This window comes from Vanessa cardui, chromosome 22 (assembly GCF_905220365.1).
Source record: "Vanessa cardui chromosome 22, ilVanCard2.1, whole genome shotgun sequence".
NCBI classification, from domain to species: domain Eukaryota; kingdom Metazoa; phylum Arthropoda; class Insecta; order Lepidoptera; family Nymphalidae; genus Vanessa; species Vanessa cardui.
The window spans coordinates 11,254,329-11,280,549 of record NC_061144.1 but is presented as its reverse complement, the minus strand read 5'-3'; the positions used below and the strand labels follow the sequence as shown (position 1 = coordinate 11,280,549).

The 26,221-nt window shown below is 33.6% G+C and overlaps 2 protein-coding genes and 1 non-coding gene across 3 annotated transcripts in view; 1 reads left to right on the top strand and 2 right to left on the bottom strand.

The window, feature by feature from the left end:
- LOC124539368 (electron transfer flavoprotein beta subunit lysine methyltransferase-like) overlaps positions 1 to 16,642 on the top strand; it is a 39,938-nt gene extending 23,296 nt beyond the window's left edge. The window contains exons 3-5 of the mRNA XM_047116739.1: positions 14,333 to 14,463; positions 15,251 to 15,438; positions 16,487 to 16,642. Of these exons, the coding sequence (XP_046972695.1) occupies positions 14,333 to 14,463; positions 15,251 to 15,438; positions 16,487 to 16,636 (469 nt within the window). The 3' untranslated portion in view covers positions 16,637 to 16,642. The remainder of the gene's footprint in view (positions 1 to 14,332; positions 14,464 to 15,250; positions 15,439 to 16,486) is intronic.
- Positions 14,810 to 14,881, bottom strand: Trnaa-ugc. Its single transcript has one exon. It is a non-coding gene; the product is annotated as a tRNA-Ala (tRNA).
- Positions 16,643 to 16,751: 109 nt separating the features above from the next.
- LOC124539409 (LHFPL tetraspan subfamily member 3 protein) overlaps positions 16,752 to 26,221 on the bottom strand; it is a 34,202-nt gene continuing 24,732 nt past the window's right edge. Inside the window, exons 2-4 of the mRNA XM_047116801.1 lie at positions 22,965 to 23,063; positions 22,008 to 22,154; positions 16,752 to 17,363 (exon numbers count right to left, since the gene is read on the bottom strand). Of these exons, the coding sequence (XP_046972757.1) occupies positions 17,170 to 17,363; positions 22,008 to 22,154; positions 22,965 to 23,063 (440 nt within the window). The 3' untranslated portion in view covers positions 16,752 to 17,169. The remainder of the gene's footprint in view (positions 17,364 to 22,007; positions 22,155 to 22,964; positions 23,064 to 26,221) is intronic.

Sequence of the window (26,221 nt, the reverse complement as noted above, 5' to 3'; positions counted from 1 at the left end):
ATTAATTAAATACAATTATTTCAATTAATGTATCCTGCTTGGAAGTCAATAGGTATTAACTCTACGCTTTTTTATCATCTATAAAATCTTGTATCGAATAATATGCTTTTTCTACCAATGTAAATTTCATTTCATTTATATCAGTGTAATGTATGTATATGTATGTAAGTAGCTCAAGTTTACGCATAATGTTGATATGCATTCTCGTCGCGGAGCTCTCCGAATTCAAAACTTTGTAAACAGGAAAATTGTTTAACATTGATACAAGTTTTGGGAATCCATAAAACCTTCCCGTCAGTTTAAAATTTAGTTAACGAATAATTAATTATAGTTAATTATTGTGATCATTAGAAGGAAGTTACGGGTTTACCTATTATAAGTTACCTATCAAAATAGTGTGCTGCTACTTCTATTAACTAATATTAAGTTAGCATAAATCAATGGAAATCAGTAATTGGGTCTATTCTATGTATACTGTATATTCTAATGTTTATATTTTGTTTTATCTGCTGTTGTTTTCTTGAAATAAATAATTTTTTTTTTTTCTTAATTTATAATTGCGATAGGAAATGGGTAGATTACCTCAATACACCGCTTTTAATTAATATTAAAATTAATTTACAAGAATGTTATGAACCGACGAAATGACGAATTTTCTGAAAATCACGAATTTCGTTGTTTGCAATAGATATCCGTAAGAGCCTCTTAATTTACTACTGCTGGGCTAAAGCCTCCTCTCCCTTTGCGGAGAAAGTTGGTACCTTAATACCAATCTGCTTTCATACGATGTTTACTTCACCACCAAGGATGAAATGAATTATAAATATAAATTATGCACATAAAAATTCAGTTGTGTTTGCCTGGGTTTGAACCCGTATTTAATGGTTAAGATGCGTTCTAGCCACTGGGATGTCTTGACTATATTTTACCGATAACATCATTACTGTCTAGTGTACCTAGAGCTTATTGGCTTATTATATGGGCTTGACCAAATTCATACGAAGATACCTGAGAATATATATAACAGTAGATACATAAAAAAAATAACTTCCAAGAGCTACTATTTTCCAATCGGAAAATGAATATTAAAACAATACTTAAGGATAACTCGACAAAGACGTAACACGATTCACAATTCAACGGGCGTCGTGGGTTATTCTATTAGTTTATAGTATAAAGTCATACATATTGATGAAGCAGTATGCGTGCGTCTGTCGCAGGTGCGGGCTTGGGGAAAAAACATTGCATTTTATACTGAACTTGCATTACGATTTACGTCAACGTTGCTAAGAGGAATTATATGTATTTACAGGGATACCAGTCTAATTGTAGATGCATATTGATTAATGGGTTGTGATCTTATTTCAGCACGTGGCTTGGTGGTTAATCAACAAAAACAACAACAACAACCAGCCTGTAAATACCCACTACTGGGCTATAGGCCTCCTCTCCGTTTGAGGAGAAGGTTTGGAACATATCCACCACGCTGTTCCAATGCGGGTTGGTGGAATACACATGTGGCAGAATTTCTATGAAATTTGTCACATGCAGGTTTCCTCACGATGTTTTCTTTCACCGCTGAGCACGAGATGAATTATAAAGACAAATTAAGCACATGAATCAGCGGTGCCTGCCTGGGTTTGAACCCGCAATCATCGGTTAAGATGCACGCGTTCTTACCACTGGGCCATCTCGACTCGACGTGGATAATCATGATAATTTAATTAGTTTGGAAGTAATTACCATGTAGCTATAACCACTTTTTATACACATTAATTTGTCTTATTGTGTGTCTAATTTTTCTTGGTCCTTTTTTATATTTTATTGGACACCAAAAGTTAATAGTACGTCAAATGCTAAGAATTAGTAAATCTGTAGTACGATGGCGAAATTTTCACTAAATGTCATTTTTCCCAATTTTTAACCTGAGAATATTCTCTTAATGTATGGATCATACCTGCTTATACATGAGCAGAAGTTTGTTTTACGTTTAAAACCGAAAAAAAAATATATAAAATTTATACCAAAAGTAAGTAAGAGTTTTGCCCAATAATTTATTTCATGTTAACTAATACGTCGTGGCTCAGTGGACACGTAGTTTTGCAATTTGTTTAATTAGGTACTCAAACAAACCACTAAGTAAGACAAAAACTTGTAAAAACCTAATACGGAAAAATATATTATCATGCAGGGGAAAATTGTAGTTGTATCTAAGCGGAAACTTGCAGTACAAAACAATGTAACAGCTGTGACAAATATCGATAGATCGTTTAGTAGTTCGCTTGAATAAACGACATATGAAATGGTGTGATGTTTCCAGCATTCATATCACCATTGTAATCTATCTAGATTTATATTTCTACAAAACAAAATTTTTTTTTTTTTATAATACTCATAATAATATCGAATTCACGCATGTTTATACAGCTTATAAAGTAACATTTTTACGGACCAAAAATAAAAATGTTTTTTTAAAAAGTACATACTTATATCTGACTTAAAAATATCATGTACTTATTACTTTAAATTTTTATTAATTATTTAAAAATATAAAAATAAAAGTGTCAGCGTAAAAATACGACTTTTAGCCTATAAAGTAGTTTTTAGCCTAGTTTAATATTTAAAATTGCCTTAAAATAACAAACCAATCAAAAGCAATTTTATATGAATTATATTAATGTCATAAATAATTAGTAACTGTGTAGATAATGATAATTAAACACAGCCGTGATATAATCTTGGAATTTTATAAAGTTAAGTAATAATCCTTGGCTAAAACCCAATTGACGAATAGACACAACTTTGTGGTACTAAAATGATTTCGTACTAAATCGTACATTGTATTATTTCGATTTATTCTTTCCGTTAACACTCCTAGCGTTACAAATTATAGAAAAAAACCCGAGATTATATATTTGCAAACTTCAATGACACAGCTACTATCATATTTAATTTATCAATGAAACATCAACCGCTACGACAAAAGAATTTAAGTGCATTATCCTTTCGTACCTTTCAACCTTAACAACTTGCACTATGACTCATTTTTCCAAAGCCGTATAATTCACTTAATATCTTCTTACTGTAACTCGCTTAGACTTACTTCCGTTCAAATGGTTTACCAAAATCGACCTTATGTCTATCGTGATAAAAGTTCAAGAGAATACTTACGTGACTCATACTTTTAGCGGGTTTTACGGACCCAGTTGTAGTACGCCAGTATCTTTTTGTTAGTATTTTTTCGAATCGTTTTGAAATATACAAACTATGTAAATTAATGCATATTTAATAATATGTTTATTTTATGGTAGATATATTCAGTTTCATAAACAAGTATTTTTTGTTTAATTAATATTAGTTGTGAGTACATTTTTAAGTCCTGCTAACATAATATATTATATTTATATTTACTATAATACATATATGTATTTCCCTAATTGTTTTATTATCTCAGAGGTTATGTGTGCTTAGTAACATGTGTTTACCGACACCGGCGAGGTCAGTGTAATTTTATTATAATATTATTATTATATATAGATTATAGTTGTTAAGGAGGAAAAGTAAAAAGGCTTGGTCAGTGTTGTTATCGTTATTTATTACTTGTTTTATTTTGTATTATTGCCCCATACCTGTGTAATGCTTTTCACCTTAAGATCTAACTTTTGCAAGGCATTTCAATTAGCCAGATTACATGCGGGTACGCCCCTACCACAGTCATCCTATACTTAACTACCAAACAGTATTGCTTAATATAGTGATAATGGCTGATTGACTGACTGATTGAGTGACTACAGGGACATAATATCTTTAGGCTGATATTGCATCACTGTCCTTGGGCGGTGGTGAACAATAACTATCACGAGGCAGACTCGCCTATTTCCAATAAAAAAAACCTTGTCCTGCCGAGATCCTTATTTCAGGTACCAGTAGGAAGAAGACCTACTGAGAATTTCTTGACAGAAAATTATAATGCCTTTTTGTTTTGGTTTTACCTCGATGCTTGGTATGAGCAAGTCTGAACCCCATCTTGTAAACAATACAGTTATTATGACAGTATTACATAAATATCATTATTTTATGTTGTTATTGATAAATTGATGTAAACATATACGTTAAATTTTCCTGCAGTTAATCAATGGTTGATAACTTGATTGTTGATAACTGTGGGTTTTATACTTCACGCTGTATTTAAGATAACCTTTTTATAATTGACTATTAATATTAACTTAATTGACCATGTTGCTAACGAACTCCCTTTTACTACAGTTTATAAATGTAAATTATAATATTTATTTATTTATTGTTTTTATTCCGGGTAGGCATATGATACAACATCACATACATTACTTTGATCCCAATGTAAGTAGCTAAAGCACTTGTGTTATGGAAAATCACAAGTAATGACGGTACCACAAACACCCAGACCCAAGACAACATAGAAAACTAATGATAATCTACATTGACTCGGCCGGGAATCGAACCCGGGACCTCGAAGTGGCGTACCCATGAAAACCGTGTACACACCACTCAACCACGGAGGTCGTCAATATGACTCCACTCAACTGATGATAAGTGGAAATGGAGTCCGAACGTGAAGACAACTGGTACAGTCAGTAAGAATGAGCTGCACTAGTCTCCATCGCTATGTAGCCTGCAAGATGCCTCTTGACGCCTCGTTTGAAAGTCCCCAGGTTATCAGAGGAGGGGAACACGTATTATGTGTCCGGTTGCTTGTCACGCATAACTAAATCTACGGGTAGGGGTATGTACAGACCCATCTGGGTCCCAGTAACACATCATAGATTTTACCGCCAAGCTGTATTGTTGTGTCAAGGTCTAAAGGTTTAGTGAGTCAGCGTAAGTACAGTACTTAACATCTCAGTTCCAAAATATTTCGGCCCTATTGTCTATGGGTAGTGGTGACCACGTACCATAAGGTTGAATATTTATGTCCGCCTAGCGAAGACATACAAAAACATAGAAGTACTTGATATATCAATAAGATAATCAAACAATTTCCAGTTCCAAAAATTTTAAATATTTCCCAAGAACTTAAAAGTCGGCTCAGACTATGGATACCGCCCAGAGAAAGGCTCAAGGGAAGGAAGAAATGTAATCAAAATTCGAAGCCTTAGAAAGGGATGGCAGATTACGCATAAGAGCGAGCTAGCTAAACGATTCAACGTGCTCCTAACTTTCTCCGCGATAGAAAGAGACGGAATGACATGAGTCATCCAGGAATGTCAAAAGAATTTTACGGAGATGAGTCATATCTTTTGTATGCAGCGTCCTTTTTGTTTTCGTCTAGATATTTACATATTTTTAATTTTTTACATTAATTTTATTTTTAATAAATATTTTAATAATAACTAATAATATTCATAAAAATGAAAATGTAACGAATAAAAATTAGTAATAATGGTAGATGACACTTTGTTGTCGATTCAATTTCTAACATAATATCCCCAGTGGTCTTCACAATTCCGGTCAAGGGCACATATTAGGAAAACGCTCCAATTGTCCCATGTAGTACTTGTCTTGTGAAAATAATAGGCTTTTTTAAAAGAACATAGTACATAACACAGTTCGTTAAAATTATGTAAATTATTTAATTGTCCAAATGCTTGACTGAAAAAATATTAAATTTTATTGAAATATAATTACCTTTTCCCGATCCAAGGACTCCAGATTTCTATGTGTGACTTTCGAGGCTATATATAGCTATATATATACTACAGTATAGAAAATAAGTATCTAAGTACTATATATGATATATAACGTTTTATGTCAAATTAAAAACAAAAGATGTAATATAATTGATACGAATTTTAATATAATATGTTATTCTAATAAAACAAATGGAAATTAAAACGCTTTATTAACAATGAGGTCACAAAGACCTCGAACTTGACCTCACGAGCTCGTCAGCTGATCCGCACGCGTTCGATAACAGGCCACAACGAACTTTATATATTATAGAATACTAGCCACCCGCCCCGGCTTCGCACGAGTACCTAATATGTATCGTTATACTACGACCAAATTAAACAAAATCATTATAAATTGAAGACTGTGCCCATTCTGATTATAACCCATATTACTGTAAAATTTCATACAAGTCAGTTCAATAGTTTTTTCGTGGAAGCGTAACAAACATACATACTCAAACTCAAATAACTTTATTCAATATGGAAGCATTACACTTTCTTATTGATGGTCAATTAAAACAATACCACCGGTTCGGAAAAGAAAATACCCTGACCTGAGAAGAACCGGCGAAAGAAACTCAGAGGGTTTTTTTTTTTGTTTTTTGTAATTTGTAATACATCAGTAGGATGGGATTAGTAAGTTATAAAGATGTTTGTTATGTTGTTTTGTTTTTAAATTTGTAATACCTAACAGTGTTAAAGGCCATCTCTGATTTTGTATTTCGAACTGATCTACTACGACCTCTGTGGTCGATTAGACGTGTACACTGGTTTTCATGAATACGCCACTCTGAGGTCTCGGGTTCGATTCCCGGCCGAGTCAAATTAGAAAAAGTTAATGAATTCCATAACACAAGAGCTTGGGCTATTTAGATTGGGATCAAAATAATGTATGTGATGATGATGTCCAATCTAACATTAAAACGGTCCAAAATAGCCTGAAATATACAAATACGGCTACGATTTACTATGGATCACTGGAAAGGATTTTGGACGTAGGTATACATATGTATGTACTGTATAGAAGCCCATTGAACACTTAACACTTAGAATCGCTTCAAGATAACCTTACATTGTGATAGTTTGTATTCTGTGAATATATTTGACGACCTCCGTGGTCGAGTGGTGTGTACACCGGTTTTCTTGGGTACGACACGCCGAGGTCCCGGGTTCGATTCCCGGCCGATTCGATGTAGATTATAATTAGTTTTCTATGTTGTCTCGGGTCGGGTGTTTGTGGTACCTTCGTTACTTCTGATTTTCCATAACACAAGTGCTTCAGCTATTTACATTGGGTTCAGAGCAATATATGTGATGTTGTCTCATATTAAAAAAAATTATATTTATATTTAATTCCATGTAAATCAATACATATAATATAATTGTAAGAGGTCGGTGTCTGTACATGGAAGATAAATATGAAAAACTTTATTAGGGGAATTTTATATATACAATAGAACCGAAAACAATGGTTTTTAGAATTTTTGTCTGTTTGTCTGTATGTCTGTATGTCTGTTTGTCTGTACGTTTGTTCGCGCTAATCTCAAAAACGGCTTAACCTAATTGAATGACGTTTTCACTATTGCCTTGCGGTATGCTGGAGTTAACATTTAGTCTTTGTTTTGTTTCAATCGGTTAATAAATAAAAAAGTTATGTCAATCTAAAGAATCGCATCACCACATCAATCAATCAAACAAAATTAAAAATAAAATGCCCCAATATGGTATTTATCCTTACGGTAATAAGTAATATTATATTCAAGTTTGTTTCAATACCTATTAATATATTTTTGAATTACTTAAATCGGACATTCCATTCAAAATATATTAAACCCAAAGCGCAACGGTTTAAATTTTTTCGAAGTTTCCGTTTAATTTACCTAGATGGATCTGTACCGTCTGCCACAGTTACAAAAACGCAGTGTTACGATTTTTGTGAAAATAATGATAATCCCCTTTGATAGAACCTGCAGTTCTATCCCTGTTGAAAAAGTGTTTAGATGTCGATGCGATTGTGATAAATATTGGGTCGTTTGGTTAATAACAAAAAGTAATCAATTAATTCAGTAAGTTAATTAATTGATAATTGTTTACTTTCACTCCTTGCAGGTTCCCTAATTCGATGTGTGTGGGGTGTCGTTTCGTATGCTTATGAGAGTAGGTTGTGAACTAAAATTAAATACCCGCTCAGTGTCAGCTCAGGTCCTATCACTGACTCGAATTGTACATGGAGTCCACATACACTGTGGAGCGGAAGTGGTTTCGCAAATTTAAAAACAGTGAGTGGATATCGCAAATTAAAATGAAATCACGACATAGTAAAAAATAAAGTCGCTTTCTATGTCCCTATGTCCCTTTGTATGCTTATCTCTTTAAAACTAAGCAACGGATTTTATTTTTATAATACATAGACAATATAGTAAAGAAACACTGATCATTTCAGAAGTTTGTACCTTGATGTCGCAAATAAATAAATTGTATAGTATATTTAGTATCGGTATTGCACCCGTGCGAAGCCGGGGCGGGTCGCTAGTCCTTAAATAAATGAGACGTTTCAGGAAATAGACATTTCTCGATACATATATGAAGTATATATTACTATTTTTTTATTCATAGGTACACAAACTTAATACAGTCAGAATACGTAATACAGTTAAAATTACGAACTTGCACAATTTCGAGCTAGATTACATTCCGAAGCATATTCGTATGAGCAACACACAATTATGTAAATACAATCAGGTGTTTTTATAAATAACAATCAATACCTAATAAATTGATGAATAATTAAACAAATTTAAATCATGTAACATGTAAATAACATTTTATGTTATTTATCTATTAAACAGACAAAATACATCCATCCTCTAACACGTCTATTTAAACTATTTCACTAAGAAAATAAATGAAATTAAAACAATACAACTATGGTAATAAAATTAAAAACAGAATTAGTAAAAAAAATTAAGTCATGAAACCTCTTGTTTGTCATGAAACATTGGTGTGTATGTTTCGAAGCGGAAGAATATTTTGATTTTATTTTCATTAGGACAACTAGCATTTACAATATCACATCAAAATAAAAGGAAATAATTTCAAATAATATTGGCGCCATAGTCTGATTTAGTTGGTATTATTTGCGTTAGATTGTCCATTCATTGAGAAATATATACGTCGCAGTGAACTGGTTAGATTAGCCAATCAGTGAAACGCCTAGCCACTTTAAGTGACCCACGGCTGGGCAGTGGAGCTTATGTCATAGGTTTATACATATATAATCGTGCAACGACAAGCTGCATATGCATATTTAAATTTTTTTTTACTCTATTAAAATCAAAAATTAAATTTATAAATCACAGTTGCGTTACTTTAAAATTTTAAACTGCGATTTTGATTAAGATTACTACAAAAAGAAATTGACTCGTGTTATTATTATTATATTTGACTAATTCTGAGCTGTCTAGCGAGGTCAATAAACTGTATCCTCAGAGATAAATAAAGATTATATGACGTCATCAAAACAAGTCCGCGAAATCCTGCAGACGAAGTAGTGAATACGGATAGTCGTTTGTTTCGAGTGTTAGGGTGAGGAGAGCGTTTCCGAGAATTGTGACCGAGTGTGACTCACCTCGTAGATCGGTCCCGAAGTTTTCCGACTTTCCACGAGACACATACACGTATTACGTACATAGTTAAGTAAACCGTTTTAGGGTCGCGCTCGTGTCTAAGCGAATATATATCAAAGTGACTAACCTACGTGGTTAGTCACTTTGGAAGTATATTTTATTTATTATGAAGTTAAATGATTACATTAGTGCAAAACAAATTAGCTTTTCGCCGTCTTTACGCTTTTCTTTTAAACTTAATCGTCAATAAACAAAAGTGATTTGAAGGAAAGGTTTATATTATTTATAATAATAGGCTCATATTATATTAGAGAGGAGCCGAGATTTTCAAATTACATAGGGGTAAAAACAATAATTTTATATTGTTCTTCAATCTAAAAGATGTTGGTAGACTGTAGTATTAATATAACTATTAAATTTATAAGAAAAATTACGATACAAACAGAATATATTTGAACTTCACAATAATTCAAGTACAGGGTTAGTGCTCTTTGATTTATATACAAAATATATTAATATAAGTATAAAAGATTGATGTAAAGATTAACTAGTAAGTTTATTGATGGTTGTTGTAGATATAATCATATACTTCGAAACCAGTGGTAGCTCTACAGTGATTATAATGTTTCAAACTAGATCAGTCAGTGGCTAGAACACGTAAATATTAACCGAAGCAATTGTTTATAATTGTAGAAATCGCAAATACAAAAAAAAATTACGCACAAATTTAACATTCGTAAAAATCAAAATACTTGATTTAAGGAGGCACTTTTGATGATTCAATTAAATTTAAAGCTACTGGTATAAAATATTCGTTTTAAAATAGAATATGAAGTATATTTATAAATAGCTACTGACATAGAACAAAAATTCTAAAACAAGAATATAAGGTTAGGAATTGTATATTACCACACGTTCTATCCTGAAATTTCATTAACAATTCAGCGAGCAACTTAATTCTGCACTAAGTTTTCATTTCACACGCGCTTTAAAATTCACTCGTCAATTTTTATAACAGCAAATATCTATTTTAATAATTATTTAAATAATATGTTTTCTTATACGTTAACTTAAAGGTAATGAAGTAAAGATGGAGTACCTTACCTTATATCTTGTCTTAAAAAATGACGAACTTCAACAAATTTTCATCTCAAGTTTAACAGAAGCCTAATAACAGATTTTCATATTTTCATATTAGGAGTCGAGATGGCCCAGTGGTTAGAACGAGGGTCGATCTTAACCGATGATTGCGGGTTCAAACCTGATTCATGTGCTTAATTTGTCTTTATAATTCATCTCGTACTCGGCGGTGAAGGAAAACATCGTGAGGAAACCTGCATGTGACAAATTTCATAGAAATTCTGCCACATGTGTATTCCACCAACTCGCATTGGAACAGCGTGGTGGAATATGTTCCAAACCTTCTCCAAGGGAGAGGAGGCCTTTAGCCCAGCAGTGGGAATTTACAGGCTGTTGTTATTGTTGTTGTATATTAGCTACATCGGACATGTACCCCTCATCAGATACATATTGAACAATCTCTTAATCCTTACCTATAAAAAAAATCCTGTGTATAATTTTGCCCCGATAGACCTAACGGAAGCAGTCAGTCATTTTCAAAATTTTAAGTATATGTATATCAACGTTTTTTTAATACAACGCAGCTCAGCTTCACTTAATTGTTATATGACGATTCAAAAGTGCTTGAAGAAGCCCACTTGAATAAAGTACATTTTGATTTTGATTTCAGGACTCCTTTCACCCAAGTTGCGTAACGCCCCGGATTACCAAGTAACTTAGTATAATGACATATTTTAATCAAAGGATTAAGCTCTCGTTCCAAGTTTACAGCGTCGCGTTACGCATTATCTCGATTGCAGCGCCACGTTGAACATTCCACGTGTCGCGCTGTGACGCCGATTGTGATGCAAATGTGGAAATTGTTACGTCTTATATTATTAATTCAATTTGTTTAAAGTTATAATTCAAGTATGCCCATAGTTGTTTAACGATCTAAAACCTAGAAGACAGAGTCCTCTTTCCCAGTGGGCACTTTGGGAAAGTGCCCAGGGCCCCAGATGAAATAAAAATATCTGCATAGATTCTGACTTTTCCAATACATCCAAAACCTACAAAGGTAGTAATATAACAGTAACTAGATATCTAAAAAAAGTGATATCCTCAAAAGCCCAGGGCCTCCAATAAGGTAAAGACAACCCTAAAAATAGATCATAATTATGTACTACAGTATTGTACACCTTAAAAGGGTCCTTCTTCTATCTAAATAGGTACCACAAATACATTATGCACTTAATATAGAAAATAATGGCCTTTTACAGCATAGAATTTAAATTAATATTTTCGGTAAGATATTGCAGATTTAAAACGCAGGGACATAGCGGTTTGTATTGTCTAATTATTGCATAACAGTGAATGTTGTCAAACATTCTATAGTATGTTTGTGCGTTTATGAGTGTGGGGCCGGTCGAAGCCAATCTACGTACTGTGCGAGGCAAACATTTCAAGGTCAAATTTTGAGTGACGTTTCTGCACGTATTATATATTTGTTATTAAATTTCCCTCAAGTTGCCTGCAGGGCTATTTAATAACTAGTTTCGTATGACACTCTCGAAATGTTGAAACCCGTGTCTCACTTAGACGTTATAAGGCTTATGGTCAATGTCGCATATCAATTTTGACATTCCAAGATCCTTTTCTGCTGCGAGTTTCGTATAACAGAATAACTCTATTATTTTATTTGCATTTTTGTCTCTGAAATACGGCAAAAACGATACTTTTTTACTGAATTTATAGTAAAGTACAAAGGTTCTTACTAGGAAATATTGTTTTGATCAGGGTTATTATATATTATTGATAATAATTATTATTATTTATAATGTATACATATTTAAACCCAACGGGGAAGTAAACTATTAGCAGTTTATTTCCTCTTTCGTAAGGCCTATGAACACAACCAGGTAGCTTTATGCTGGCCCTTCTAATCAAACGCCTCACCCCTCAATTCAGATAACGTAAAATAAATATATTAATGCAAACAATTGGGCATTTTAATGTTTTATTAATGGGTTGGAGGAAAACCACAATTTGATAGTAAATGTTCACATAAGCCCACAGACATGGGCGCTGTAAGAAATATTTAATAATAATTTAATAAATGCTATTCCAGATTTTCGTTTGTAAACTTTATAACTGTAAGTTCGTCATAAATTTGTATACATTAAAAATCACTTGTCCTGTGTTTGAAACGATTTTATGGTTACTGTACCTCCACGTCAAAAATGCCACGTCGAACATTACTAAGTGGAATATGTCGCAATATTATAATACTTAATATTCAGATTAAATGGACATAATATTAATTCATGTACAATATAAGGATTAAGGTTCTTCAACAGAATATGATATTATACTTATTTACAATTGTATAAAACTTTTATTGGCGGTAATTTTAGGTCATTGTTACCATAAAAATTGACATCTAAATTGAACCAACAAGTAAAATTTCCACCGGTACGTGCGTCAAATTTAATTAACAAGATTTAATTACAGATTTTTTTGCATATAAGATACGAAATAAACATCTGTGATATTTTTCCGTTCTTTATAAGATACGAGTATTCGCCCGCGGATTCGTTAGCCTTTCATTTTATTTTTTATAGTAACCGGGTAGGCATATTATTATGACTCCACTCCATCTGATGGTAAGTGGATGTGGAGTCCAAACGCGAAGACAACTAGTACGCAGCAAGAATGAGCTGAACTAGCCGCCTTCGCCATGACAGCCCGCAAGATCCTTCTTCACTCCTCGTTTGAAGGCACCCAGGTTATAAGAGGACACGTGTGCTGGTAGAGAGTTCCATTTCTTGGCGGTGCGACAAAGAAAAGAGTTGCCAAATTTCTTTGTGCGCGTTGGGATAGATGTCACAATTAAGCTGTGTCATCGCGAACCAGTACGCGTGGATTTTGCTTCATACCGAATTTCATCAAATTCGGTTCAGCGGTTTGGTCGTGACAGACTGATTTACTTTCATATTTATAATATTAATATCGATTTAATTAATTTTTTTAAGAGTCCAATGAGATTAACAGATCCAAAACATGTGGTTTTAATCTTTTGAAAGCGAGGCCGCGTACCTGTTTTATAAATTGTATATTGCCTTCTGTAAAAGGTGTATTCAACAAAAATAAGCAAAAAACATCAAGTCTAGTTTATTAAGTTTGCGTCTAGTTTAAACGATGTACTTATATTATCAAGTCTTTGTTATGCTTATATTATAGCACTTTTTAATTAAGTATAAAAGATCCATTATAATAAAGAGATTCATAGATTGATTTGGTAAAAAAATATATAATTCAGTTCAAGATCGTATTAATAATCATAAAGCGTGGGGCTAATACTTGTTGACTTTTAGGTAGGATATTTTACCTATATACATATTTAACTAACATAACTTTGTATATTATATGTTCGAAAATACAGTCGAATTGATAACCTCCTCCTTTTTGAAGTCGGGTGAAAAGACTTACATAGTATTTTCCGTACCGGTGGTAGCTTCACTAAAGAAAGTTAAATGACGATTCAAGAGTGCTTGCAAAAGCGTACTTGAACAAATTATATTTCATTTTTTTTATAGTATAAGTTGGCGGACGAGCATATGCTGCAGGGCCACCTGATGGTAAGTGGTCACCATCACCCACAGACAATGACGCTGTAAGAAATATTAACTCTTCCTTACATCGTTAATGCGCCACCAACCTTGGGAACTAAGATGCTATGTCCTTTGTGTCTGTAGTTACACTGGCTCACTTACCCTTCAAACCGGAACACAACAATACTTAGTACTGTTATTTGGCGGTAGAATAACTGATGAGTGGGTGGTACCTACCCAGACGGGCTTGCACAAAGCCCTACCCCCAAGTAAAGTAACCAAGTCATTTTTTTGAAACATTATTATATATCTTATCGTTTACATACAGATACATCTTAGATAACCCAGCTGCGGTCACCGGCCGTCGGGTCTTAGACGTCGGCTGTGGGTGCGGCGCGGGCGCCATCGCCGCAGCCAGGGTCAAAGCGAAACGAGTCCTCGCGAATGACATTGACACTTGTGAGTCTTAGAAGTATACTTATCAACTTCCAAAATAAATGAGACACAACGGCGAGTTATTTTCTCAAATTCAATTACAAATTACAAAGTTACCCTTCTACCTTAAAACATTGTATATACTACATAGATGTACATATGTGCTAAAGGAAACGTAATAAAATATGCAAAATCTTACACAGAAATAACGTAAACGTACCATAACGTAAGGCATTGTTAATACGTAGTTTTGAAATGAAATTAAAATATTTGAAACTAAGACCATTTTTATAAATAAAAAAAAATCTTATAATAATAAAGATATAACGGTAAAATTGTGTAAATAAAATGAGAAAAAAAAACAAAAGGTTGGAGATGCCGGGGATCGAACCCGGGGCCTTTCACATGCAAAGCGAACGCTCTACCACTGAGCTACATCCCCTGTTGATGTATCTTGTCGAAATTGCTATTCAGATGCCAATTGATTTATAGCAAATATTAAATTGGACCATATTACTAAATATATGACTTTAAATTAACATGGTTATTTTTATTATTATAGTTATTAATTTCGGGATATTTACCATGTTTTTTATCGTCTATGTCTCGTGAACAAGACATTCGTAGACAATGTCGAAATATCGAGCTCCACCGAACAAAAATAAAAAACATGATTAATATCCCGCAATTAATAACTTTAATATTACTTAAATATAAATCTTATAATGGTGATTTAAAATTATTTATTAACAATTTATAAATACAAAGTAAAAAATTTATAAAAATCTTTTTTTTTAAATATATTTTACAGATGCAGTAATCGCTACAAAATTAAATGCAGAAATGAATAATGTTCACCTAGACACAGATACAAGTAACTTCATCGGATCCAGTTGTAAGGACTTCGATGTAATTCTGATCGGAGACATGTTTTACGACGAGGAATTTGGAAACTCGCTGTTTATTTGGTTAAATAAATTATCGAAAGACAATAAGACGGTAAGACTATTTTCCTTCATTGATATTACCATCTTTTAAATAAAAAAATCTTCCACCTGTTCGTAATTTCGTAAAAAAGTATTTCATTGGTGTTTTGTTCATTAATCTTGTAATCGTTAGCACTTGTGTCACAGAGCTCACAGAGATCCAAACCGTCTAGACAGCAATCGTACTGGGCGAAGGGCGGGTTAGTTCCCAAGTGACTTCTTTGTTTTAGGGCTGTCGTATCGCGTTCACTTAGTAAAGTATAAATATTTGAAGTGTTCTTACTGTTGTAACTCATGCTTAGTTAAACGTCTAAAGCAGCGGTCGGCAACCTTTCGTTAGGCAAGGGCCACAAGGTGGCAAAATAAACCAGAGGCGGGCCGCAGTCATGATATTAACCTTAGAAGCCCAATATATCTACGCAAAATTAGTGTTAATCAGTAATATTCCATAAAAAAAAAAAGAAGAATGCTATTGAAAACTGTTAAAAGATACAGAAAACTGCAAACAACCTAAATAGGAAACTGACTTTACACGAATTTTCGTGTGATGTCTGAAGTTGCATTTGAGACGCTATTTCTTGTAAGTTTAATATATTTATCAAATTTTTACAAAACATTCACGGGCCACAAGGCCTTATAAATAATAAAAATTATTATTTTTAATTTGTTTATAAATTGCAGATGCAATTTGTTTTCTTTTCTTTTTTAAAAAAAAATTACTTGCACAGTTATACTCGAATTTAAGTCAAACTGTCTTAAGTATTTCATGTCGTGATGTTTATTGAAGTCTAAAGGATTGGTCTTTGCTCGACTTACTTTGTAGCTTAGGTTGCTCTACCAGCTTATGGGGCCGGTAAGGTAGACATTCATCATTTATTTTAAAGTTTTCCGGTCAGTAATAAGCGAGTGTGACTACGGGAAAAGGAAGATAGCATCTTAGTTTCCAAGATAATTTTCGATGGCGAACACTTTGTTACACACTTGCTGATCTATCTCTATTTAATCAATCGCAAACTATCCCAATTGGTTTTAAATGGAATGATGAATTTAAATGGTTTTAGATACTGATTGGGGATCCAGGTCGTCACGGGCTGACGAAAAGCAGACGAAGCCACATGACGCTACTAGCTAAATACGATCTACCGAAAGAAACTCGGGAGGAAAACCATGGATACACTGAAACGTCCATTTGGAAATTGAATAAAATTTGATATCTTGAATCAGTGTTCTCATTATTTCCTATATTCCTAACATCTATGAACTTAATACGCTATATACAATATATTCAATAAAATAATAGGAATCAGTGAAATAAGGAAACTCCAGTAATATAAACTGTACTTTATTAAATATTTTCTATCAAAATTTAATAAATTCAAGGCACAAGTAACGTCGTTGTACATTTGTAGTTCTATCTTATCTTAAACAACTAAATACTCCTATTTTATTAAGAAAATCAATAATCTATTTACATTACATAGTAATATATTACAATTTAAATATTATTTACTTTAAGGTACTAAGAACAAATGTCTTAAAAATACAGTTAGATGATTGTTAACGTATATTATTAATCGTAGATTACACGTCTTTGAGTGGTCAGTAGCGCCATCTAGTAGTCGCGCGTTGAACTGCGTGGAGGTGTTGGGTCGATCAGCGCCACCTAATTCGAGTGGTCAGTAGCGCCATCTAGTAGCCGCGCGTTGAACTACGTGGTGTAGCGTCGATCAGCGCCACCTAGCGGTTAGAGCTGGTAGTTGTGCATGGTGTTGGCGTAGAGGCCGTGCTTGGAGCGCGCCGTGCGGCCGGAGTAGTGCGAGTAAGCGTCGGCGTCGAGCGGCGCGTGCGGGTGCATGAGTAGTACGGGCTGCAACGCCAGCGACTTGCGCGAGCCTGACACCGACGTCGCGTCAGTCACGTACGCATTGTTCACTTCGCCTGGAAATATACGAAACCTATTACTTATCTGTTATACTTAAACATGATGCCGATTGGTTTTTGCCTAAGCTAATCTTATTCTACCGCCAAATAACAGTACTCAGTATTGTTGTGTTCCGGTTTGAAGGGTGAGTGAGCCAGTGTAACTACAGGCACAATGGACATAACATCTTAGTTCCCAAGGTTGGTGGCACATTGACGATGTAAGGAATAGTTAATATTTCTTACAGCATTGTCTATGAGTGATGGTGACCACTTACGATCAGGTGGCCCATATGCTCGTCCGCCAACCTATTCCATAAAAACAAAAAAACAAAAAAAAAGCAACCGAAAATTCAACAAATCTATACCTATAATTATATTGAATGACGCCTCAAAAGTATATTCTGATTTTATTTTCTCTCATATGCTTAGGGTTGTATAGAGGCAATTTTTCACAGCTGTCGAATTGGTATTTGTATACCTAAGCTCTTTTATACCTCAGATTATAAAACAAAAGCCTTACTATAATATACAGAATAGATTGGATTCTCCGATATTCTTTTAATCTTCATTACATCGATTACGATTAAAGTGGCAACCATGTATAGAACAAATATATAATTAATTTATGTTATATGTAGCAAAATAATTATTTTATTTTCATGTTCATTTTAAGAACTCTAGTTAAAGTGCCATCTGTAGGCAAATATTTGAACGAATTTTTCTCACACGGAAACAAAAATGAATGTATTGTAAAACAGACTTTATTCTTTCCAGCATAGCGGTTTTTATAAAATAATTCACTTCATAATATTATATTCTCATGGAAAAACTAAAGGATAACAAAAATAATGCGCGTAAACTGATCCTTTGTGGTGTAATCGTATTTGACACCAAATACTGAGGTAATTTTATTTTATTTTGTTTTGTATTTTATCGCGGGGTAATAAAGTTTAAAATGGAAAAAACTCTCACGATAATGCAAATACTAGCGGTCAAGACACGACGGTCTTGACACAAATCTTACGTCGCTTTTTCTGTGAATGCACCGCCTTGCATCCTAATGTTCTTTATTTATCTTTAACACCTGGTTTACGAATACAGTAACGCTATACGAATACGCATTGTCTATTTATAAGAACAATTGTTCAATTTATTTAAATTTCAAATATATATTTTTTATTGTACAATCAGCGTCAAATAAATAGAGTCAAGTTAGACGCTCAGGGTCAATGATATTCTAATAAATAGATATATTATACCCATACTAAATAACAGAAAAAGTGTGCCACGCAAGAGACCGTTTATTTACATTTCGTTTCAAGTAAAAAGGATAGCTTGATAAAAACAATGAGTAAAAGGGATAACTAGATGTTTTAATTACGCAAAACGTATTGCTACATAACTATGATGTATTATAACGAATACGACTAAAGGCAAACGTCTCAATTAGGACGTCTTCACTTTTTAATGACATTTCTGTTTACTAGAACATCATTGCTCAGGATATTCAAATAAATAGACACAACCAAAAACTTAATAATATCATTACAAATAAAAGTTTCCGTATTGTTGTCAACAATATACTAGCTCAAAAGGTCGAGACGTTTAAAATGTCATATAGAACTCAGTCAAAGCGCCATAAATATGGTCACATCTCGCCAACGGTATCCAAGCATTCTAAGTGTTCAAAAATACGGAACATATTAGAAAAATAAACTTTACTGCTATATGTCTTAAATATAATTTGTCACGTTAAAATATTTATGCATAAAATTAAAGGGATAGAAACTACTGCAATCCTTTTCGTTTTAAGCAAGACGTTATATGTCTTGTTTTAAAAAAAAATCGTTAGTTAAGTCAGTTTTTAGTTAGTGGGACCTTTATGAGAAGAAACAAGAATAAACTCTTAACACATTTAAAGTTTACTTTTTAGAAAAATTGCCTGCATTTAAGCTCATGTTCAATTACATCACATCACTAACTATTGTAAAAAAACGCCATTGTAAATCTATTTGAAAAGAGCAACTATGAATTTATTGCCGTTCTTGCTGGAGGCTGCTTTACGAAACGGTGGTAGTGTTTAAATATTGACGATACAAAATTTTAAACCATTGTAAAGTTTACATAAATAAAATTGAATTGATTTGACATTTCATATTAAAATATTAAAAAAGAACGACCTAAATACTACTAGAGAAAAAAGCACGTAAGGTCTTATATTAAATAACGCTGAGGTATGTGATCTGCTATAAGCAGCTGGTATTACAAATTATATAGAAATGAAGGCCCCACGGGCACTAACTGCGATACCCAGTTTAGCCGACAGGTTCGAACGTAAACACCTGCATGCCAATCAGTGATCCGAATAATATTTACCTAGGGGTAACATGTACAGGCTACTAGTTGCGGCCTGCGGTTTCCCTCACGTTTAACAGGTATTACACATATAATGTTACTTGAAGTTCCAGCTTGCTTCTTACTTATTCACATCTAATTTGGTTCACTTTCCGTGACATAGTAACTGACCGAGAGTGTTACTTTCGCAAGAATAATAGGGATCAAGCACTTTTGACTTATACCTAAGAAACTCAGTAGTTACTCCTCTTCAACATTTAAAAAATACAAAGTCATGTTAGTTAATACAATTATTTAAACTAATATATCCTGCGTGGAACTCAACAGGTATTAATTCCACGCTTTTTTTATCATCTACAAAATCTTGTATCGAGTAATACGCCTTTTTTTACCAATGTATTTTTTTATAAACGATTTGAATTTACGAAACGGCAAAGTTAAAAATGTCTGCGGAATTTTATTATAGAAACGTATATCTTGCCCCAAGAAAGACTTATTGACTTTGCGGAGTCGGAAACTTGGCGTTATAAGCTTATCCTTACTCCTAGTGCATATACAATGATATAGATAATAAAACTAACCTTTACAATTGTATTATCAAAGTATGATTTGTATTAGCGACCTGTCCGCCTTCGCCCGATGTAATTAATTAATTGAGAAAGGTCAAAGTTTTATTGTTCAGTCAGTTACGCGACCGCGAAATCTTTTTAGCGTTTGTAATTGGTGATATGTTCTAGGGGTCGTAAAAGATATATTATATTATTTAATAATATCATAATATGTGTTTTATCGTCATAATTTTAATAACTCAGCTAATACCTATGATATATCCTCTAATAGAAACACCGAAAAAATAGTAGTAACTTTAAAAAAAAATACAAAGTTGTATAAATTATAACGACCACTTAATATGTACACGAGATCCTTTACCAATGAGAGAGGCTGTACTAACGAGAACATTTGCATTAACAACTTATCTACCTGACGGCAGGAATAACAAAACTGCAACCGGAACGAATGCCGATTTGCCGAATATTACAATGAGATTTTATTTATAATTTCGATGTTTAGGACTACATTCAAATAAGAACTATATTTTGCTTCAAAAATTTCAATAACCATCAATTTTTAAAGCTTTAAGTCTCATCTTTCATTCTGACCTAGTCGACCTCTGGCAAATGACGCAAATAAGTACACTTCTTATGAATTACAAAATATCACATAACACTTGATAATTAGGTTAAGGGGAGGCTATTTTCCAGTCTGATTGTCTCACGACACGCGACACGCACCTTAGTGACGAAAGCGAGTGTGTAAAAATATGCAAAACCGATTAATTAAATAATTATATTTGGCTTATTACGATACAGCTATTCTGTATTCTAGTATGATAATTAAGCTTTTCTAGAAAAAAAATATACATATCTCAATTTTTTATCGCCGTTTCATAAATTTACATAAAAAATATGTTAAAGAAGGCATGTTATTCAATACAAGAGGATACAGAAGATAAAAAAGTTTGGAATTAATACTTGTTGACTTCTAGGAAGGATATATTACATACATATATAATTGTTTTTACCTGACTGTTTTTAAATGTTGAAAAAGATTAACTACTGAGTTTCTTGCCGGTTCTTCTCGGGAGAGTCTACTTTCCGAACCGGTGGTAGCTTCACTTAATATAATTATTAAATGACGATTTAAAAGTGCTTGTAAAAGTCTGCTTGGATAAAGAATATGTTGATTTTATTTTATGTTTTTTTTTATAGTTCTAGTAGTTCCGTGCAATTCTCAGCGTCAAATATGAGTATGTTGTGATTTCGTTTACCGAGTATAGAATAATGAACTTGAATGTTTTTTTTTGTGTGTTGTGTATTGCTGTTGGCCCTACTGGCCTTCACAGCGTCACCTGTCTTTCGGGCGAGAACTAATGTCCCCTGCCCTGAGGTTGAGCGCGGGGCTCTAAATTAAAACTAAAGTTCGTCCTGAGGGTGTCTCCTATGAGATCGCACCTCGGCTCAGAACGAAATCGGTGGGGAGTGATTCTAACACTGAGTGAATTTACTGACGTCTCGGCCGCCTCCGAGACGTCGCATAACTGGGTCCTCGTTTCCGCCGGCGGAAACGCTGTGGGTGTGTGGTGTGTAGTGTGTTATTCCCTACAAATGGTTTGTTTGCGATAGTGAGGCTATCGTCTGTGTCGTTCAGGACGTGCATAGGTCGCCTGAGTCTATTCGGAATATTACCTCTTCGAGAGGTGTATCGGCACGATTGAGCAATCAAACTTGAATGTGAGTCTCGTACCTTTATATAGAGAAGAAGTGGGGTAAGCGGTGTCTGGCTGCAACTTGACGTGCCGCGTCGCCAGGATGAAGGCGAGCGCCGCCAGTACGATGCCGTCGAGGCATCCGATAACGGCCAGCAGGTACGCCCAGCGGACGTGGCAGCGACCTGGGAAATCGACATTCAATCTTTACTATCTATACATATCGTAAAATTGGAATGTTTGTTTGTATGCACTATTAAAATAACTGCTTCTTACTAAATGCATATGAAAAAAACGTTTTTTTTTACAATGCTTGTCGGTCTAGCCATTTGTTTCGGCTATTCTGCGTAACGGTTTAACTGATTTTGACGGGACTTTCACTGGCAGATCTAATGTAATAAAGAGTAACTTAGGCTACAAAGATAACTTCCCTTAGTGTGTTAATAAAACAGATACACGATCCTAAGCCAAGTGTATCATAGACTTTGTAGAATAAATCTTATGATGATAAGAATTGTTGTATGTGTCGAAAATTGTTAAAAACTGCCGTTTTCTGAATAAGTGTGATGATGGATGCAGGATTTCGCAGGGTGTTTAGGTTAGATATAAAATTATTATGAAATTTTATCTAAATCTACATAGAAGTATGTATGTGTGTGAGGCAAACTTTAGAAATTAGTGGAATAATAAATAAAGAAAATATCGAAAGAAAACCACAGGGAAGCTCGGAAGAATATAATTTTCTAAATCATGTGACACCTATTAATTCAAAGGGTATAAGATCGATTAAAATTGCGTCTTTCATGAGGGCCATACACGACTGGCGAGATTTTAATGATGTATTTAAGACCTTATTATGAAAAACGAAATATAGTCAAGCATGTAAAATCTGAGAAGGGAAGTACGTTTTTGTTGTTCTATTGTGTTATGTAATAAATAGTGTTTATGGAAATAAAATGACTCGAGTTACGATACGAAAGTTCTAACAATATTACCAATATTATACTGGTCTGCAGTCGGTCCGCAGGTCTCCTGCACGGCCGTTTCACTCCAGCCGGCGGGGTACACCGCCACGCCTCCAATCATGCACAGCGCTGAAACAACATATTAACCACCACATTAATAAGAATTATTGTCTCTATGTTTAAGTACATAAGATGTATATTATATACAAACACTCCTGCATATAGATAAAGATTTTCAGTGAACTAATTAAAATTCTTTATGCAGCAAATTGTATGTCATTTTAAAAATATTAGGTATATATTAACCGACTTCAAACAAAACACTATTTTAAAACAAATAAATATGCACAAAAAAGTAATAAAAATAATTGCGTATTCAACATAGTTTTTAGAGTCCTCCTAGGTAAAATGAAATGAAAAATATTAGACTACTTAAAAGTCGATTTACGATTATATAACGTAGTTATAGTTATTGTTATATTTGGAGCCGGTGTTTTTTTTATGTCGGTTAAAAATAATATGTATATATTTCCTTGTGTTTAAATTATATACCATGAACTACCTCATTGGTCGAGGGTCGAAATAATAATTAATAGTTATTGGATTTTCTCTTAAGTCCAGAAATTATTAGTTTCCAAAATGTCCACAGAAAGCACGTAATTTCTATTAGTCCTATGCCTTATTTCTCACCGGTTTCGAAGTACATGGGTTCTTATAGATATAGATAGTAAACTCACTCAATTATTTAAAAATACCGAATATGAAACTCTATAAATTTCAACAAAATTACAAAGAAAAGTGAAACTCTATCATTAGTTACGTAAAGGTACTAAGATGATATTTTACGCCAATTTCAAATGAAAGTCATACGAACGAATCAGTCGTCTACGCTCCGATAGACCGAGAGCTAGTTTCACCGACCTTGTGTTATGGAAGGGAAAATATTCGCCCTCAATTGAAAGTAAACATTTAATTAGTTAACGAAATATTACAGTATTGAGTGAAATACGCCGTTGAATTGTTTGATAGGGTGTTACCGATAAATATGTCACAGATCTGTTCTCTACAACCTCTCAGTGCCGTAAATAGCCTTCTCTGCGCCCTGTGCGAGCTTCTATAACCAGGGCCGTATTTAGGGGAGGGCAACCGGGGCAACTGCCCTGGGGCCTCCACATGAGAGGGGGCCACAGTTTTCAGCAAGTTAACAAATACTGAGATATAAGTCAAATTATAATAATGATATTATTTAATATTGTAAAAGTTACCGATACAAATACGAAACAAATCATATCTTACTGATTGAAATAAAAAAAAACTAATTAATTTATAATAAAATAATTATTAGGGTGTTCACGCTTTTGTTTGTCTAGGGCTCTCACTGCTTTGTGGCCCCGGGGCCTTCATACCTTTAAATCCGACTCTGTCTATAACTGCACCCTATTTAGGCAGACCCTTTGCCTATTTTACTGTCTCACTCACTAAAACTTAACCGCAGGTTCACTACTGCAAATGCGTTGCCCATTATCGATAAACACTTAACACAAATACGCTCGTACGCTGCCAAAAAAATGAGCACGGTGTATGTTTTTAATGATACTAGCATGTAAGTACGTTTGTATTGGAATCGAGTACTAGGGGCTCAGCGGAATCTTAACAAGGGCAAAACGAAAAAACAAAAGTCCTGTCCAGTCTGTCTATTCTTGCGCCCCCGAGAGTCTACGCCCTGTGCCTGGGCGCCGGTGGGACAGCCCTATTTACGCCACTGCAACCTCTTATCCCGCACTGATATATAATACGACGGAGATGATGCATAGGAATTTACCGCATCAATTAAGTATGTAAAATAAAGGTACTTAAAAATAAGACGAAGGTTCCCTTGATAATATACTGTTTAACATGTTGATGTCAAGAAAAAAACTTGTGATAGATAGATTTAGAGCAAAATACGAACAATTACGTCTAATGTAAACTATTATGGCGAGTGTATATTATAGTATACTCAGCTTTAAAGAGTTAAGCAATGTTGTCAGAGGTAAGTTTTCATGACTGAAATAGAAGAGATAGGAGAAGTATTTTAGTATGTGCTTTTTGAGCCACGAAAATACAATAACTTCAAGAAATAAACTTTGATTTTTTAATTACAATTGTAAACAAGCAATAACACTAACCGGAACCTTAGGATCTGCAATCGTACAAACTAGTAATTAGCCATAAGGCAGATAGACTCACTAGGCAATTAAGATAGCCAACACATTACATACAATTACACTATCAAATATCCGTTCAAGTCGCCAGCTTTATATCCTGGCATTCATCGTTATCACAATGCGCAGTATCTGCTAATTATTAAAGAACAATAAAGTTCAGTTCCCAGGTATTTTAGTTGATATAAACGGTATTTGCAAAGGTCTTTTTTAATTTACTATTTATCATATTATAGATTGTATGCGGATTTTAATATATTTATACTTTTTGACGAAGAAACTGCATTTTGAGGATGAAATTAAATTTTATTAATCAAAGGAGCCACGTGAACTCATGGCCAAAACTCTTTTAATTTTGAGGTTTAAGGTTAAGTGGTTGACCAAAACAACCACAGTTTACCAAATATATCTGCTTGGCGGTGGAACAAATAAGTTGGTGGTAGCAGCGGGTACTTTTTAATTTGAAACCTAATGCTTTAGAAGCATACAATAGCTTCCGTCACATGTAGATTGTTACTTAATTGAATAAAAATCTTCATTTTAAACAAGTTTTATTTTTAAATCAAATAATATATCTACGATTGAATCTACTTTTGGTCAGTACAGTCTTACCATTAATAATCAAGTATAAATTTTATATCTATCAATAGAATATCAATCTTAAGTATAGAGTAGAAATCGTAATGTATTTATATCTGTATAACGTAAGCCTTGCTGTCCTCTAGTGAGCAAATAGCTCGACGCTTATCATTGCCATTTGTGCCAGTAATTAAAATATTGTAATGAGAAATTAAAAAACAATTCACACAACATTTTCTCACAGAAATACGCAGAGCGTTAAGGCGTCTTTATTACTGTGTTACTTAATTCGAACAAAACTTTGCTAATAGATACATTATGTTTTTTTTTTTGTTAATTAAATTTAGATGTCGAAAACATATCGCAAACTGACAACGGATTGCGTCTGTATTCTTATTTCAACACTTATTGTTTTGTTTAATTTCTTAACTTCATAACAAATGAAAAATATAGGCTATGAAATTGTCTTTATATATAATCTACTTTAATATTGCCAGTAATACA